At 43.1% G+C, this 15874-nt stretch overlaps 1 protein-coding gene across 2 annotated transcripts in view; it reads left to right on the top strand.

Moving 5' to 3' along the window:
* Window positions 1-14870, top strand: part of ZCCHC7 (zinc finger CCHC-type containing 7) — a 217459-nt gene extending 202589 nt beyond the window's left edge. For both annotated transcript variants that reach the window (XM_004600415.2, XM_055123878.1), the window contains exons 7-9: window positions 3615-3710; window positions 10662-10779; window positions 13500-14870. In XM_004600415.2, the coding sequence (XP_004600472.2) occupies window positions 3615-3710; window positions 10662-10779; window positions 13500-13939 (654 nt within the window). In that variant the 3' untranslated portion in view covers window positions 13940-14870. The remainder of the gene's footprint in view (window positions 1-3614; window positions 3711-10661; window positions 10780-13499) is intronic.
* Window positions 14871-15874: the final 1004 nt, after the last annotated feature.

Here is a 15874-nt window from a genome sequence, read left to right as displayed (position 1 = left end):
GGGTTGTCAGGAATACCTTGTAATATGACATTTGAGACATTATTTAGAGCTGATGAAGGAATACCTCAGGTTTATCTGGGGGAAAGAGTAATACAGGCAGATGAAATAGCATATGCCTAGTCTGATGTAGGCATTTGCCTGGAGTATTTGGAGAACTATGAAAAGTGTATGACAGGCTTGCTTGAGAGAAAGTGGCAGGAGGTCAAATAGGTTGTAAAAGGCAAATTGTAGACCTTTGTACAGATTTTGGCTTCTACTTAGAATAAAACTAGAAGTTCTTGGAGGGTTTTGCGCTGGTGATTTAAACAGCCTGATTTACATGCTAAAAGCATCAATCTGTGTTGAGAGTAGGCCCTTGCAGGGCAGAACAGAAGCAGAGTTCAGTTACAAGTCTCTTGTCATAATCCAAATGAGAGGTGAATGGTTAGACCCAGGGAATAGCTGTGTAATAAAAAGGAGTAGATATATTTTGAAAATAGAGCCGATCAGCTTTACTGATAAATTAGGTATAAAATGTATATGAGACATAAGTCAAGGTTGTTGATATGGGGCGTATAGCAACAAGGATAGAGTTGCTGAGAATGAAATGAAACAGATAGTTCAAAGTATGTATTAGGAGGAAAAGAATAATATTTTAACAATAAATCTGAGATACATAGGGATATCAGTGTCTGAGTATGAGTGTTTGAGAATGGCCAGGGTAAAACTTACAGAGCTCCGAAGGAGTACGTGGGGAAAGAGAAGAAATGCACGGGACTGGTTTGAGGCCTGGGCCACTCCAGTATAAGGCAGAGAGTTGGTATCTGGTTGCATACGCTTTTCATACCCGAGCCCTAGTTCCACCCGAAGCAGCACCTCGAGGTTCCTTATGTGTGCAGCCTGGAAAGAGGGTGGAGAGATAGATAGGAACCAAAAGTGAAAATAGCAGAAACGGTGAGGTGAGAGAAAACCCAGGGAGTGTGTCATCTGGGAGGATAAGCAGAGAAAGTCTTGAAAGGAAGCTGATTTTTAACGTTTTTTTTCTATTTTACTGATAGGTTATGAAATATCAATGTTGTGTGTACCTCACAGCAGAGGTATGAGAGAGCATTGTTATTGTCATTGTCGCCATTTTGCAGCAGTGTTGAAGAGGCAAAGACTGCTTAACTTGACTGAGATCACATGGCCAATAAACAGTGGAGTTAAGATTAGAGCATAATGCCAGGCTGTAATGGATAATTGAATTTTGCCAGAGCCTTTGACTTTTTTGGTTTGTTTTTGGGGCTATACCCACTGGTACTCAGGGCTTACTCCTGGCTGTGCTCAGGGGACCATATGCGGTGCTTGGGGTTGAACCCGGATTAGCAGCCACATACAGGCAAGTGCCCTACTTATAGTACACTATCTTTCTGACGCACCTCTGATTCTTGAGATTATTTAGTTTTGCCTCTGATTGTTACAGTTATTTGAAACCAAAACTTTTTCTGTGTATTCAGATGCATATGTATGTGTATATATGGTATATATATGTTCATACAGTATATACACATCCATGTACTGGTAGGATATATTAGGTCAGTCTTGTTCAGTGTGGGTAATATTGCCCCACTCCCTGTAGAAAGATGCTGGAACTAACCAGGAAAGTAGTAATAGCTTTGGGTACTCTTGGGGGGCAATTATCTGGGTTGACTTTGGGGAGGGGACCCTGAGTACATGAGAGGGGTTGGTTTTTGTTTTTTTCTGTAGAGGGAGCAGCAAGCTAAATAAGTTTGAGAACCTCTGGCAAGTGTCTCCAGCAGAGCTGAAGAAATTGCTTACCTCTGTGTTCTTGCCCTGAAGAGAGGAATTGATTGTATGAAGAACAAAAATGTTGTGGCAGACTTCTCACTGTGCCTTTCAGATATCTTAAGTTTCATGTCATGCTTTGAAAGAAACATGTATTTGATTCAGAATCATCTCATTTTCTTTCTTTTTTTTTAAAGAACCCCCTCTAAGATGCCATAGTAGCAAGGCATAGTGACTCGTCTTTCAGATGACCCTAAAACCTTCTCAGAAATTTTCTATACAGAAAATGTTTTTGATGCATTTGCCATGTAAATTCTGAAATCTCTAGTTAGCTCATCTCATACAGTTTTGCCATTTGTGCTAGATAAATAGCTCCAATAGACAGGGCAGATGATTTGCATTCAGGAAGCCTGGGTTCAAATCCCAACTCCACAAGATCCCCCAGCAGTGCTGGAAGCAATGATTTCAGATTTTGAAAACCAAGTTACCCATGAGCAATTGCCAATTCTAACAGAAGTGTCTTGGGTTTTTGTCTCACTAGGTTTCTTGCTATATTTGACATTATGAGCTCATTTCTCTTGAAACTGCACTATTCTGTGGTTCTCCATCTTTTACCCTTCCCTCCTCTGTTTCTGCCACAGGCTCTCCTACCTGTCTAGTGATGATTTCAGCCTTCAGTATTGTGCAGATTTCTGTCAGATCTTATCTTCAGCTTTACTCTCACACGACCTGGTAGACATCTCCATCTAGATGCACAGCATCCGTGATAGACTCTGTTATCTGTTCCTCTGCACTGATTCCTCCTCCGTTTCCCACATTTCCCAATCAGTTGTTGGCACCTCTACTCACCAGTTCACAATTACAAGCTCAGGAAACATCCTTTCCTTTTCCCCATTGTCCTTTCCGTGAGGAAGCAATGCCAGTTTCATTTCCTCATGCAGTTATTTCCCCAGTTACCCTTCCTCTGCCTGTGTTTCTCTTGTAGCTTGGGCTCCCGTCACTTCACCTAGTACTTCATCTAGTATACCTCATAAGCCACCTCACTTGTCTCTTTCTCTCTAACCTCTTGCTCATAGTACATTCTCCATGTAGCTACAAGCCAAAATGATTTCATTTATATTTTGGGTTTATTTTGATCCACACTCAGCAGTGCTTGGGGCTTACTCCTGACTCTGCACTCAAGGATCACTCCTGGTGGGACTCAGGGAGCCATATGTGGTGCTTGGGATCAAAGCAAGCACCCTACCTGCTGTGTTATCTCTCTGGCCCCCATACTCCCCCATTCTTTTCCCCAGGTTCTCCAGCTTCACCTCTGTCACTCTCACATTCACCTGTCACACCTGGCTCTATACCTGATATTTTGTCAGCTTGGATGCTCTTTTTTGTTTGTTTGTTTCATGCCATTGGTCATGCTGTACCATCTGCCTACAGTTCTTACTTGACTTACACCTGATTTTCTCAGAGTAAAATTTTATACATTCAGGCATGGTCTCCATGACAACCTTCATCCTTCCAATGCTGGGTCCTCCTCACCACTTCATTACATTACTCTCTCCATATCTGTGTCTCTCTCACACATACGCATTTCACCAGCCCATTAGTGTTCTCTATCTGAGATACCTGACACAGCCTTGGGCACAGTGCTGGGATGAGGAGCCAGGAAGAAGCGCCAGTTGACATGTCTTCTTACTATGCACTTCAGTTTAGGGGTTCTCCCTAAACTCTCTAAAGTCACATGGGTGACTTTAGAAGGGAATATGTCTTAAGGAATTGCATACTTAAAAAGAACACTTTGGGGGAAAATTTTACTTTAAACATTTTATAAATCCTTAAAAATACTCATTTTGCAGACCAAACCTGGGCCACCCAAAAAGCCGAAGACTCCTTCTGGACACTCAACTTTAATGTATTGCTACAACTGTGGACAAGAAGGCCATTTTGGACACGTAAGTTTGAAGGACATTTAGACATAAAAGTTTTTGTTGCTCAGAGAGTGGTTGGTGAAAGTTGGTTTTAAAACTGATATAATTTGGGGCTGGAGCAATAGCACAGCAGGTAGGGTGTTTGCCTTGCACGCGGCCAACCCGGGTTTGATTCCCAGCATCCCATATGGTCCCCTGTGAGCACCACCAAGGGTAATTCCTGAGTACAGAGCCAGGAGTAACCACTGTGCATTGCCGGGTGTCACCCAAAAAGAAAAAAAAATAATATAATTCAAAATAAAATAAAACTAATGTAATTCTAATATATAAACACTCTCCATATATATCCATGTATGTGTGTATATGGTGTGTTTGTATGCAAATTTAATTCTGACGTACTTAGGTTACAACAAAAGTGATAAACTAAAAGCAAAATAAACATCCTGAAGTAAGATAATATATTTTTTTTTTAGTCTTTGGGTTTTGTTTTGGGGGGTTTGCGGAGGTGGGGAGCAGTGGGTGTTGGGGGTTTTGGGTTTTGGTTTTGGGTTTTGGGTTTTGATCCATACCCAGAGAGATGTTACTGGTGCCCACTCAAACAAATCGATGAGCAATAGGATGACAGTGACAGTGACCCAGCAGTCTGGTTCTGCACTCTGGATTTACTCCTGGCGAGCTCAAGGGACCATATGGGATGCTGGGGATCAAACTAAGTCAGCCACGTGCAAAGCAAGCCCCTTACCCACTGTACTATCACTCTGGCTCCAGATAATTTATTTTCAACTGATTTACTTATCCCATTCCTACCAGAGAAACAGAGATGTCAGAACACATTGCTCTGAGTGTTTTAAGTATATATGAACAGAATAGGCTAAAATAAACACAGCTCCAAAAATCATTTAGACAAATATAGTCAAAAGAAAGGCCACCGTTCTCATGCTCTCATGAATTCTATCGAGGCAAGAAGGGGGAGGGAGTTTCTCATTATACCCACTTAGTGGTGCTTAGAGCTAACTCCTGGCTGTGCACTCAGGGGTCACTCCTCACAGACTCAGGGGACTATATGGCATGTCAGGGATCGTCAGGCCTGTGCAAGGCAAGCACCCAACCCACTATACATCACTCATGCCCATTCATGAGTTCTTTGATCTGTTACATCCAAATTGTGATTTGGGGTTTTCTATATTATTCTCCTGGATCTCCAGTCTACCTTTGGACAGTGTTGAGTAAAATCTTCAAGCCTCCCTCTGACAGTGACTAGTGAGAGGATAGAGTTGCTGCGTCAGCGCCCTGCAAACGCCACAGTGACTTGATTCTTTGTTCAGCCTATATCCCCGAACCCCAGCTGGAAGGGCCAAGCTGTGTATGTGAACTCAGTGGTGTCAAAGCAAAAGAAACTGTGCCCTAGAGAATACTTTTAAAATATTAGCAACTCTAGGTCTTTTCAGAACTGTGCATTCCTTCTTGTTGCCTGAATTCAAATATGGTTAGCACTGTTTAGAGAACACAGCCACAGAAGCAGTCCGCTGCCATGCAGTCATGTAGATGTACAGTTTGGGCTTACTCACCTCCTTAAAGCCAAGGGGTATCATTTCAGCATTCGTGTTTGTTCAATTAGAGGAAAACAATTATAGTTGAACACATACTGGTTACGAGTCACTCCTGTTAATGTAGATAGGAAATGTATTAAAAGCACTTGGAATTTATCCCTGAAATCTAGATTTAGATCATTTTTAATTTACAATAAAACAAATTTGGCGGTCTCGTTGCTGCCATAGACGAAGAACTCTAGATTATCCACACTAATGAGGAAGATCAGTGGTGTGTCTAATCCAGAATAGTAGATAAATTATATAGCCAACTATCAATGTTTGTGCTAATGGAGGGGACCAGCGATGTGGATAATCAAATAATTTACATTTAGCTTCGGGAAAGATGGCCCTGTACAACTCTATATAACGACATCATCCACGTAGAGCAGTGTTGGCCAAAGGGGGTGATATTCACCACCCTCCCTCTGGCAGAGTTGGGTGTTCTGGAATGATTGTTGTGGGGAGGGATGGTAGTAGCCTTGAGCATAATGGGGAGCACTTTCTATCTCTTCACTTGGAGACAGTGATTTCCATTGGGGCGCTGAATAATTTTGTTTCTACAAAGGGGACAGTTGACTCAGTCAAGTTGGGGCCTCTGGACTAGACCATATAGGATCCAAATGGGAGACTGCGCATGTAGGTGGCTAAAGATACATGAGGATTTCGTTCCCTTCAGATTCAGATATGAAACTGTATAGATGATATTAGATAAATAGCTCCTTAAGGGGCTGGAGTGGTAGTACAGTAGGTAAGGTGTTTGCCTTGCACACACCTGACCCAGGTTCGATCCCCGACATCCCATATGGTCTCCCTAGCACTGCCAGGAGTGATTCCTGAGTGCAGAGTCAGGAGTAATGGGTGTGACCCCAAAAGGTGAATGTGACCCACCAGTTCCCCTGATTCAGACATAAGCTGCATAGGGCAACTGTAGTAGGAAGTGGGAATCACTGTACAAGAGACATCTCCAAGGGGGCCAGAGAGATAGGTCAAAGGACCGAATGCAGGCTTTGGAGGCTGGAGGTCAGGCTCCTTTCCCAGCACCAAATGGTTCCCTGAGCACCACTAGGAGCGACTCCCAGTCTGAGTGCCGGAAATAACCCCTAAGCACAGCTGGTTATGCCCTTCTCCCCGACACCCAAAAAGCAGCACAATAGCCAAGAGACAGTTCCAGGAGCATGTGAGAGAGTGTTTGAGGTACCAGGGGCAAAGGTCGTCTCAGAGTAAGTGTTGAATGAGCAGGACAGAAGAGATTTGTACAGCAGGGGGGTGTTTGCCTTAGACACAGCCAACCTGGGTTCGATTCCCACACATGGTCCCTGAGTGCAGAGCCCCGAGTAAGCTCTGACTATTGTTGGGTTTGACCCAGAAACAAACGAAAAGGTATTGAATGAGCTTATCAAGATCTCTAGTATCTTTTTATAGTTGGTGTTCACTCCTAATATTTTATGCTTTTGATCTGTGTTAACTTACTTGGGCTACCATAAATAAACTATCACAGTTTGTATGTTATAAGTAGTAGAAAAATTGGGAGGAGGACGGATTTGGTTCACGTCCAACAATGCTTGGGCGGGAGCTGTTCTCTGGTCTATGCTTTGGAGTAACCCTTGGTTGTGCTCAAGGGACCATGTGTGATTCTGGGAATTTAAACTGGGATCATTGCCACCACAACCGTATGTATAGGCTAGTGCCTTACCGCCTGTACAGTTTCTCCAGCAGCAGAAATTCATCTTGGAAGTTGCTTACAACCATGGCCCTGGCACAGTCTGTGTTTGATGAGGGGACACTTCTCCATCGCTGGTGCTCTCTTGCTGTGTTCTTGCATGGCAGGGATTGTGCAGTCTCCACCCTCCTGTTCTGTGTGTCTGCCAAAGATGTGCCACTGCAGGGGTCCTGATTTCAGCATGTGCACATGGTGGAGGGTGTACAGAATCTCAGGCCCAAGCAGAGCCTTAAACCCAGATATTTCGTGGCTATCCTTCTGAAAACTCAAAGACCTGTTTTATTGAGGTACCATGATGGACAGTGCTGTCAGTGATTTGTCCTTGCACACACCATTCCAACACCACCCCCACCCCCAGGTTGCATGCTGGCTCCACCAGTGTCCCCAGATCCCCTCCTGTACACCTGTCCCCCAAGTTCAGAAAGCTGGTTCTTTGAAAATCTTTTCAAGAGAAAAGAGCACATCTCTGAGAAAACTGACTATTCAATACAAAATGAAAGGGCATAGATAATAAGTAAAAAGTGTAAATAGCTTTAGATGCAGAATAATATTTAATTATGAGACCACTGCATAATTTTACAAAGTTCAAAGCTAAATCTAAAAGAAAAATAGGTAAAACTAACAGTTCTCTATAAAATACAAATTAGTCAAAATAACTAGAGAATAAAGCTTCAAGGGCTGGAAAGAGTATATCAGTAGGACCCTTTCCTTGCTTGAGGCCAACCTGAGTTCAATCCCCAACACCTCGTATGGTCCCCCAAGCCCCACCAGGAGTGACCTCTGAGCACAGAGCCAGGAGAAACCCCTGAGTAACTCCAGGTGTGGCCCAAAACAAAAAATCTTTAAAAAATTAAGCCTACTTGAACCAGTACTGTGAAAGCAGTTGACCCAGCCTGCCTGGAAGTTGCTCAGTCCCACTTTTTTCTCTCATGCAATACCTGACACTCTTATTTTTCCAAAAGCAAGGTAAAAAAAAGACCATCTTGGGGCTGGAGCAACAGCACAGCGGGTAGGGTGTTTGCCTTGCACGCCGCCAACCCGGGTTCAAATCCCAGCATCCCATATGGTCCCCCAAGCACGGCCAGGAGTAATTCCTGAATGTATGAGCCAGGAGTGACCCCTGTGCATTGCCGGGTGCGACCCAAAAACCAAAAAAAAAAAAAAAGACCATCCTGCCATCTGCATAAGAGTAACCAGAGAATGCACCATCAGCATTCAGCACTCAATAGCGTATCCATGGGAAGGGCTTCAAAAAGTGCGTCCCTCAGGCACTAGACAAATCCAGAAATTTTCCAACAAAGATGGCACTTAGACCTTCAGCTGTGCTCCATGAAGCTGTCTGTCCCAGAGAAATAGACTGTTTCCCATACCAGACTCAGGCATACTTGTCAGAGAGTCACAGTGATGATGGACTTACTGAACAGTATTTAGTGGTCACCTGTGTGCCAATGAATGATCACCACCTTCAAGACCTGCAGACAGTGAATGTGGATGAGAACGAACAAGTGATTGCCAAATGAAGTCATAAAAGCCACAAAACTTAGTCATCAAATGGTTCCCAACTGCAGTCTATCAAACATTGATAGCTTTATAATTGAATTTTTACAAGACCTTTATTCATAAGCAGATGATCTGAAAGAACATTATTCAGTTTGCTCTGTGAAACTATTATAAAACTACAGCCATTTCAAAACATTTACAGAATATAATTTTTATTAAGTCTGGATGCTTTAAATTTAAACTATTACTTATTAGAAAGAACTGGAGCGATAGCACAGTTAGTAGGGTGTTTGCCTTGCACGCAGCCGACCTGGGTTTGATTCCTTTATCCCTCTCGGAGAGCCAGGCAAGCTACCGAGAGTATCCTGCCTGCACAGCAGCCTAGCAAAGCTACCCGTGGTATATTCGACATGCCAAAAACAGTAATAAGTCTCACAGTGGAGACATTGTTGGTGCCCACTCGAGCAAACTGATGAACAATGGACGACAGTGCTACAGTGCTACTTACTAGAATATTCCTTAGTTGTAAATATAAAATCATGAGACTCATAAACACCAACTTGAAAACATTAACAACTCTGTAGCACTGTTGTCCCTATTTATCAATTTGCTCAAGTGGACACCAATAATGTCTCCATTGTGAGACTTTTGGTTACTGTTTTTTGGCATATCAAATATGCCATGGGTAGCTTGCCAGGCTCTGCTGTGCGGGTGAGATAATCTTGATAGCTTGCCGGGTTCTCCAGAAGGGATGGAGGAATCGAACCTGGGTGGACTGTGTGCAAGGCAAACACCCTACCCACTGTACTACCACTCCAGTCCAGTGGGGAGGGCGTTTGCCGTTCACTCAGCTGACCCAAGTTCAATCCCCATCATCCCATAGGGTCCCCCAAGCACTGCCAGGAGTAATTCCTAAGTGCAGAGCCAGGAGTAACCCCTGAGTATCGCTGGGTGTGACCCAAAAAGCAAAAAAAAAAAAAAAAAAAATGAATTTCAGACCTGAGCCAATATAAGGTATTAACAACTCTAGGAAGAGAAAATCTATGGAAGCGAGGAAGAAATGTTGTACCAGGAATTTCACTTACATCAGTGATGCTTTGATCTTAGGGGGAAACTGAAGGAAATTAATGTTAAATGTTACAGCTGGATAAAGCTTAATGGTAGGACCAGACTTCCCTGGTGCTTTTTTTGTTTGTTTGTTTGTTTTTGGTGGAAGGGGTGCACACCTGGTGGTACTCAAGACTTACTCCTGGCTCTGCACTCAAGGATACTTCAGACAGGGCTCAGAGGACCATACATGATGTCAAGGATTGAATCCAGCTTAGCTACATGTAGAGCAAGAACCCTGCCCCTGCATGTAGAGCAAGAACCCTGCCCACTGTACTGTCTCTCTAGCCCCTCTAAGAGCATTTTGAAACCTAGATATAACCTGCTACCATTTGTTCCTCACTGTAAGAATCACTACCCATGGGCTGGAGCGATAGCACAGCGGGTAGGGCATCTTTGCCTTGCACGCAGCCAACCCGGGTTCAATTCCCAGCATCCCATATGGTCCCCCCGAGCACTACCAGGAGTAATTCCTGAGTGCAGAGCCAGGAGTAACCCCTGTGCAACGCCAGGTGTGACCCAAAAAGAAAAAAAAATCACTACCCTTGTAAGCAGTGAGCATTGGGCTAAAATAAGCTTGCAAACTATTTGTATAGAGGGAAAAAGTCAAAGGACATCAGCCACATTCAGGGTGGAAGTAGAATAAAAGGAGAAGAAAGAGGTACTTGATGGAAGGGTTCTAGAAGAGAAACACAGGCAAAGGTTCATACAACCAAAGTCCAAGTAAAATAAACCCTCAAACAGGTATAAGGCTTGTTCTGTGGTTTTCTATCCCCTCCCACCCCCACCCCCACCCCATCATTCATAACACAATCTGGGGAGGAGTTTCACTGGGAAGATTGCAGCTGGTGGTGGGGGTGGAAGAAAAGGGTTTCACAGGTAAAGAAGTAAAGGGGGAAGTCTAAGCATGAAAGAGCACCATGTAAGGATGATTGGGTGTCGGGCTGATGGAGGTGCCAGTGATGTGTACTCACTCTGAGTACAGTGACTCAGAGTCTTCCCAGAAGATTGTCTGCACCATACAATTTATGATGTCCTTTCAAATATCGTTTGCAGGAATGTACAGAGAGAAGAATGTTCAACCACGTCTTCCCAGCTACTCCATTCATCTACTACTATGAGGACAAATATGAGATTCGGGAGAGAGAGCAGAGAATAAAACGAAAAGTGAAAGGTATTTTAGTAGATTTCTTGTCAATCGCTTTGCCATACTTCCTGCACTTCTTTTTTTTTTTTTTTTTTTTTCACTGTCCTTGCTTGCTTTGAAGGGTGTTGGTTAAGGTTAACACAGAAAACTTTTCCCCAAAAAAACTTTAAAACACCGTGACTTACAAAGTTGTTCACAATATAGCTGTTTCAGGTATTCAGTGTTCCAATCCAGGTACTCAGCAGTCCCACCACCGGTGTGCCCTTACCTCCACCAGTGTCCCTAAGTTTCTTACCCAGCCCCCAAGCCTACTCCCTTAGGCTCAATTCAGTTTACTTTATATTGCATGTTACAACCTATTTCTCCTAATGGTGTTGCTGAGGATTTAGGTACGAGTTGGTTCTTGTGTGTTACTATTTTCACTCATTGAGCTTAGTGGACTTCCACTCAGTTTTCCCATCTGATTTTTTTTTCTTTTTTGCTTCTACTAGACTGTCATCTCTGAAAAGTTCTGAGGTGTTGTGCGGCAGCATATACAGCTGCATGTTTCAGGGCTTTGGAGCTAGGACCATCAACAGCAGGTGTCTCCAAGATGAGCCATGAAGCCAGGCCATTTCTCTGGCAGTGGCAGGAGCCAGATTGGGTGGATGGAGTGCTGGGCCTATGACAGGGCGGGGACTCAGTCCACCCTCATCCCCTGCTAAGACTCCAAAGACCTACCCAGGCCAACCAGCTGCCAGTGTCTCTCTGAGAGCAGTCCTGAAGCTGGATCGTTTTTCTGGCAGCCTTCGGGAAACTTGTTTTTTTATTTCAAATATTTACCACAAAAACTGGAACTTATTTAGATCTAAAACTTAAGTGCCCACTTCAAAAATCCTGTACTGTAATCTTCTCACAAGTGTTTTTCTTACATGATGATCACTTTAGAAAATGTCTAGAAAATATACGTATGCAGTTTCTGAAGACTTCTTTGAAGAGCTGGAGAGATAATTTGGGGATTAAAACTCGTTCCTTGTGGCTAACCCATAGTTGAGCCCCTAAAAACCCACCAGGAGTGAGCCCTGAGCACAGAGCCAGGAGTGAGCCCTGAGTGTGTGGCCCAAAAATAAAAAAGAAACCTTTGAAAAGTAATTATTTTTCCCTTTGCATGTGTCTCAGTATCTTCTGTAGAAAGGTTTTCCTACTAGGTGGTTCCCAGAGCTTCCTCTAGGGAATCTTTCTCAGATTCTTGGATACCTGAAAGTGGTTTACCAAGTCCTTTTCTGGCTTCTGGGACGAAGTTTTTCTGTGTTTTTCAGTTTGACCTATATACTTATTGGCCGCTTTTTTTTTTTTCTAGACTAAGTCCAGGTCATTTTCAAAATGAAAATACTAATTCTGGAGGGATAGTAGAGAAATCTTTCTCAGCTCCTGAATATTTTACATAATATATCAATTATATAGGAGGAAATTATAGTTCATAAAGATAATGATAAGGCGGCTAAATTAGGAAAATATTCAGAACAAATGTGGCAAAATGTCATGTCTGAATTAAAGAATTTTAGGTGCTTTCTGTTTTATTTTCCATAGACTTTCTATATTTGTCAGGTTCTCCATAAATGAGTGTTTATAAATTTTGTATTCTAAGAAAAACTGTGTTTTTTTGTTTTATTTTTTGTTTGTTTTTTTGTTGTTGTTGTTGTTGTTGTTCTTTTTTGGGTCACACCCAGCGATGCACAGGGGTTACTCCTGGCTATGCACTCAGGAATCACTCCTGGAGGTGCTCAGGGGACCATATGGGATGCTGGGAATTGAACCCGGGTCGGCCGCGTGCAAGGCAAACGCCCAGCCCGCTGTGCTATCGCTCCAGCCCTGAAACAACTGTTTTTTAAGTAGTTGTGTCAACATCTCTCGGACACAGATTTACTTTGAGACTCACTTGTGATCTATAGGAATGTTTGTGCTGAAATCTATTAAGTAACTATTTTTTACCCCATATTTTAAATTATTGTGTTTTTCCCTAAGTATATTACTTTGCACCTTATCCTATTTATTATTGGCCACTTCCTTAATCATTGTGGGTCCTGTTGACATGTTAGTATTTATTTCTCCCTGGAACTCTCTAACCTGCTCCTCAGAACATACCCATCAGACACTTATAGCAGGAGTGCCACGTCCTGACTGAGTACAGCCCCACATCTGACATCTAGGGAGTGGGGGCAGTGGTTATCCAGATACACATGTCATGCACACGTGTGCCCCAGGCCCACAAGGCAACAACTCCTGCTCAGGAAGCATAATCTCCTGTCCAGTTTGGCATCCACCTATAAGAGCTATGGCCAGACTTTATCTCCAGCGGGTAATTGAAATGTCATATGAGACTGTCAAAAGGCTATTTTCTACATCTTGCTTCAACTTATCTTCAAGGGCTGTCTTATCACTGCAGGAACTTGAATTGCTTAGACATGACTTTCTTCACAGAGCTAAGGTGATAACTGCTGTCACTGGTCCACTGCTTACCCTAGTTAAACTCTTAAACAGAATAAATAATCACTGTGTTTCTGAACGCTTTCCATTTTTCGCAATCAGAAATATAAAACTGCAGCCATTTGATTGTAACATTAGTAAGGGCTCTTTGGAATGACTTCTCATTAAGTGTTTGGCTTCCCTGCCATCCACTAAGTTATTCACAGACCCCACGGGTCTGCATGCTCTGCATGAACTGGATAGCTACTCAATATGGCAAATACTTCTGTGTCCTCTTCCAGAACTCCAGAAATGTGGGAATTTGCCAAGGCAGATCAAGAGACCTCATATGGAAGCCACAGATAAACAGTGCCACCATGATAGGAGGAAGAGCCACAGGTGGTCTCAGGAAAAGAAGGAAACCCAGAAAGAAATGATGCACAGGGGCAGCCGAGAGCAGAGGAAGCACAGGAAGGCGGACAGGTTTCTGCACACCGAGGACGAGGACTTTCCAAGGGGCCCCAAACTCTGCTCTTCCAGACCCGACCCTCTGAAAAACCAGAAACCTCACAAGTCCTTCCACCATTCTCATCACCACAAGGCGAGGGAGGACAGGATGCCCAAAGAGGGCAAGCGACGCAAGCATAAGAGAAAGGAGAGCAGCATGGAGGAGGAGGACGGTGATAACTTATTTCTTATCAAGCAGCGGAAAAAGAAGTCGAAGCTGCAGGACAGCTTCTGAGCATTCAGCCCCGGTGCTAGTGGTCTTCCCGCTCCCACAGCATTTTCATGTCTCTGATTTCTACAAGCGAGTTGAGTGACCTCAGCCATACCAAAGCTGCCAGGCAAAAGCCCCAGGACATCTCAGTTCTCTGTGTCCAACCAGTGCTTGGGAAAGAAAGCAAAGATAGACTCAGACTTCACCTGTTCACATCTACTCAGGATCTGGAGACAGGAAGAATTCACTTTTGGAAGGAAAATTTTAGGAATTACTTTTTAAAGATAAAAGTTTATCCAGTGTAATTCATCTGCAGTGTGGGTATGAAAATTAAATCCTTTGGGGATGAGAAATTTAATGTCTGTATGACAACTCATCAGTCTTTTAGCATATCTCCTCTCCCTCTCTCCTCTCTCCCTCTCCTGCTCGCTCTCTCTCTCTCTCTCTCTCTCCCTCTCTCTCTCTCTCTCTCTCTCAGACATTGGAAAAGATAATAGGCCTTGATATAATACAGCATTTCCTGGTTCTAAAGCTGGTTTCAGAATCTTCTTCTGGTCAGAGCATCAACAGATTTTTTTTTTTTTTAAAAAAAAAGGAAGTAACAGCATCAATACCCTGAAGAGGCAGGGAACTGGACCAGAGCAAAACTTCATCGAATATAAAAAAAAGTCCGGAAAGACTTTTAATATAAATGTTTTCAACAGATTTCCTGAAAGAGATGAATTATCAAAGACTTTAACATAATCACAACAAAATGGGTTTCTCTATTTTCACACACTTCAATAAGGCTGTCATGGATACAGAGAATGAATATTGTTAAATTTAAATTTTTATTTTGTTTTCATGGTTTTTTTTAACTGCCGCAAAGGTATACAGAAATTTTTGAAATTGTGACACTTTTGTACTTAACCAAAGTCTAATGTTAGAATAAGAAAAATAAAATGTCTGAAATCGAGTTATTAAAAAAGTTGCCTGTTATGTCAAACATGCAGCATGGGTGACAAGGGTGTATTTGGGTTGAAGAGGTGACTGAAGTGAGAAGAACTCCATGGACCGGGGCTGGAGCCATAGCACAGCAGGTAGGGCGTTTGCCTTGCACATGGCCGACCCGGGTTCGATTCCCAACATCCCATATGGTCCCCCAATCGCCACCAGGAGTAATTCTTGAGCACAGAGCCAGGAGTAACCCCTGAGCATCTCTGGGTGTGACCCAAACCCCCTCCCCCTCCAAAAAAAAAAAAGAACTCCATGGACCAGGGTCAGTTTGATTGTTGCTCATGCACAAGCTTTATGCCAGAATGAAATAAGGGAGAAGCTGTTAACTGGGACAGTTTTATAATTCTGGTACTTGGATCCCGAACCCTGCCAGTGGAACTCCTAGCACAGAACCAGGAATAGTCCCCGAGCACCACCAAGTATGGCTCCAAAACCCAAAAACCAAAACAAAGCAAATTGCCTCAATAAAGCCCTAAAGCCTTTCATTTTCTCTAGGTCGGCCTGTCTCTCTGCCTTTGTCTTTCTCTTTGGTGAAGGAAGCAAGATTTTATAAACTTAATTACAAAGATATGAGGGAAGAGAGAGGGAGAAGTCCGTGTTGTAGAGACAACACGGACTTCTCTAAAGTAGAATATTGAAGCAAAGAAGCAGACAAGCATGAGATAAGGCTTAAAAAGTGAGCCCTTTTGGGTTTTTGTTTGTTTGTTTGTTTGTTTCTGTACCTTTTGCTCCCATTTTTTCCAACAGATAGGAGGAGCTATTAGATTCATGTACCAAATTTTGGGGAAGTTTCTTAATACAGTATGTCTCCATTGTCATCACATCAGGAGACACCAATGTCTGGTATAAGGAATTAGAATGTCTGGATTAAGGAATTAGAACGTCATCTGGTGACAACCTTGTCCATTGTAAAGTTCTTACACTTTGTATTCTCATTCATGGGTTCCCATGGTTGGCAACTTT

Source organism: Sorex araneus, chromosome 1, assembly GCF_027595985.1.
Source record: "Sorex araneus isolate mSorAra2 chromosome 1, mSorAra2.pri, whole genome shotgun sequence".
In the NCBI taxonomy this organism is placed as follows: domain Eukaryota; kingdom Metazoa; phylum Chordata; class Mammalia; order Eulipotyphla; family Soricidae; genus Sorex; species Sorex araneus.
Note: the sequence above shows the minus strand (reverse complement) of the source record. Positions and strands in the feature narration are given on the sequence as shown.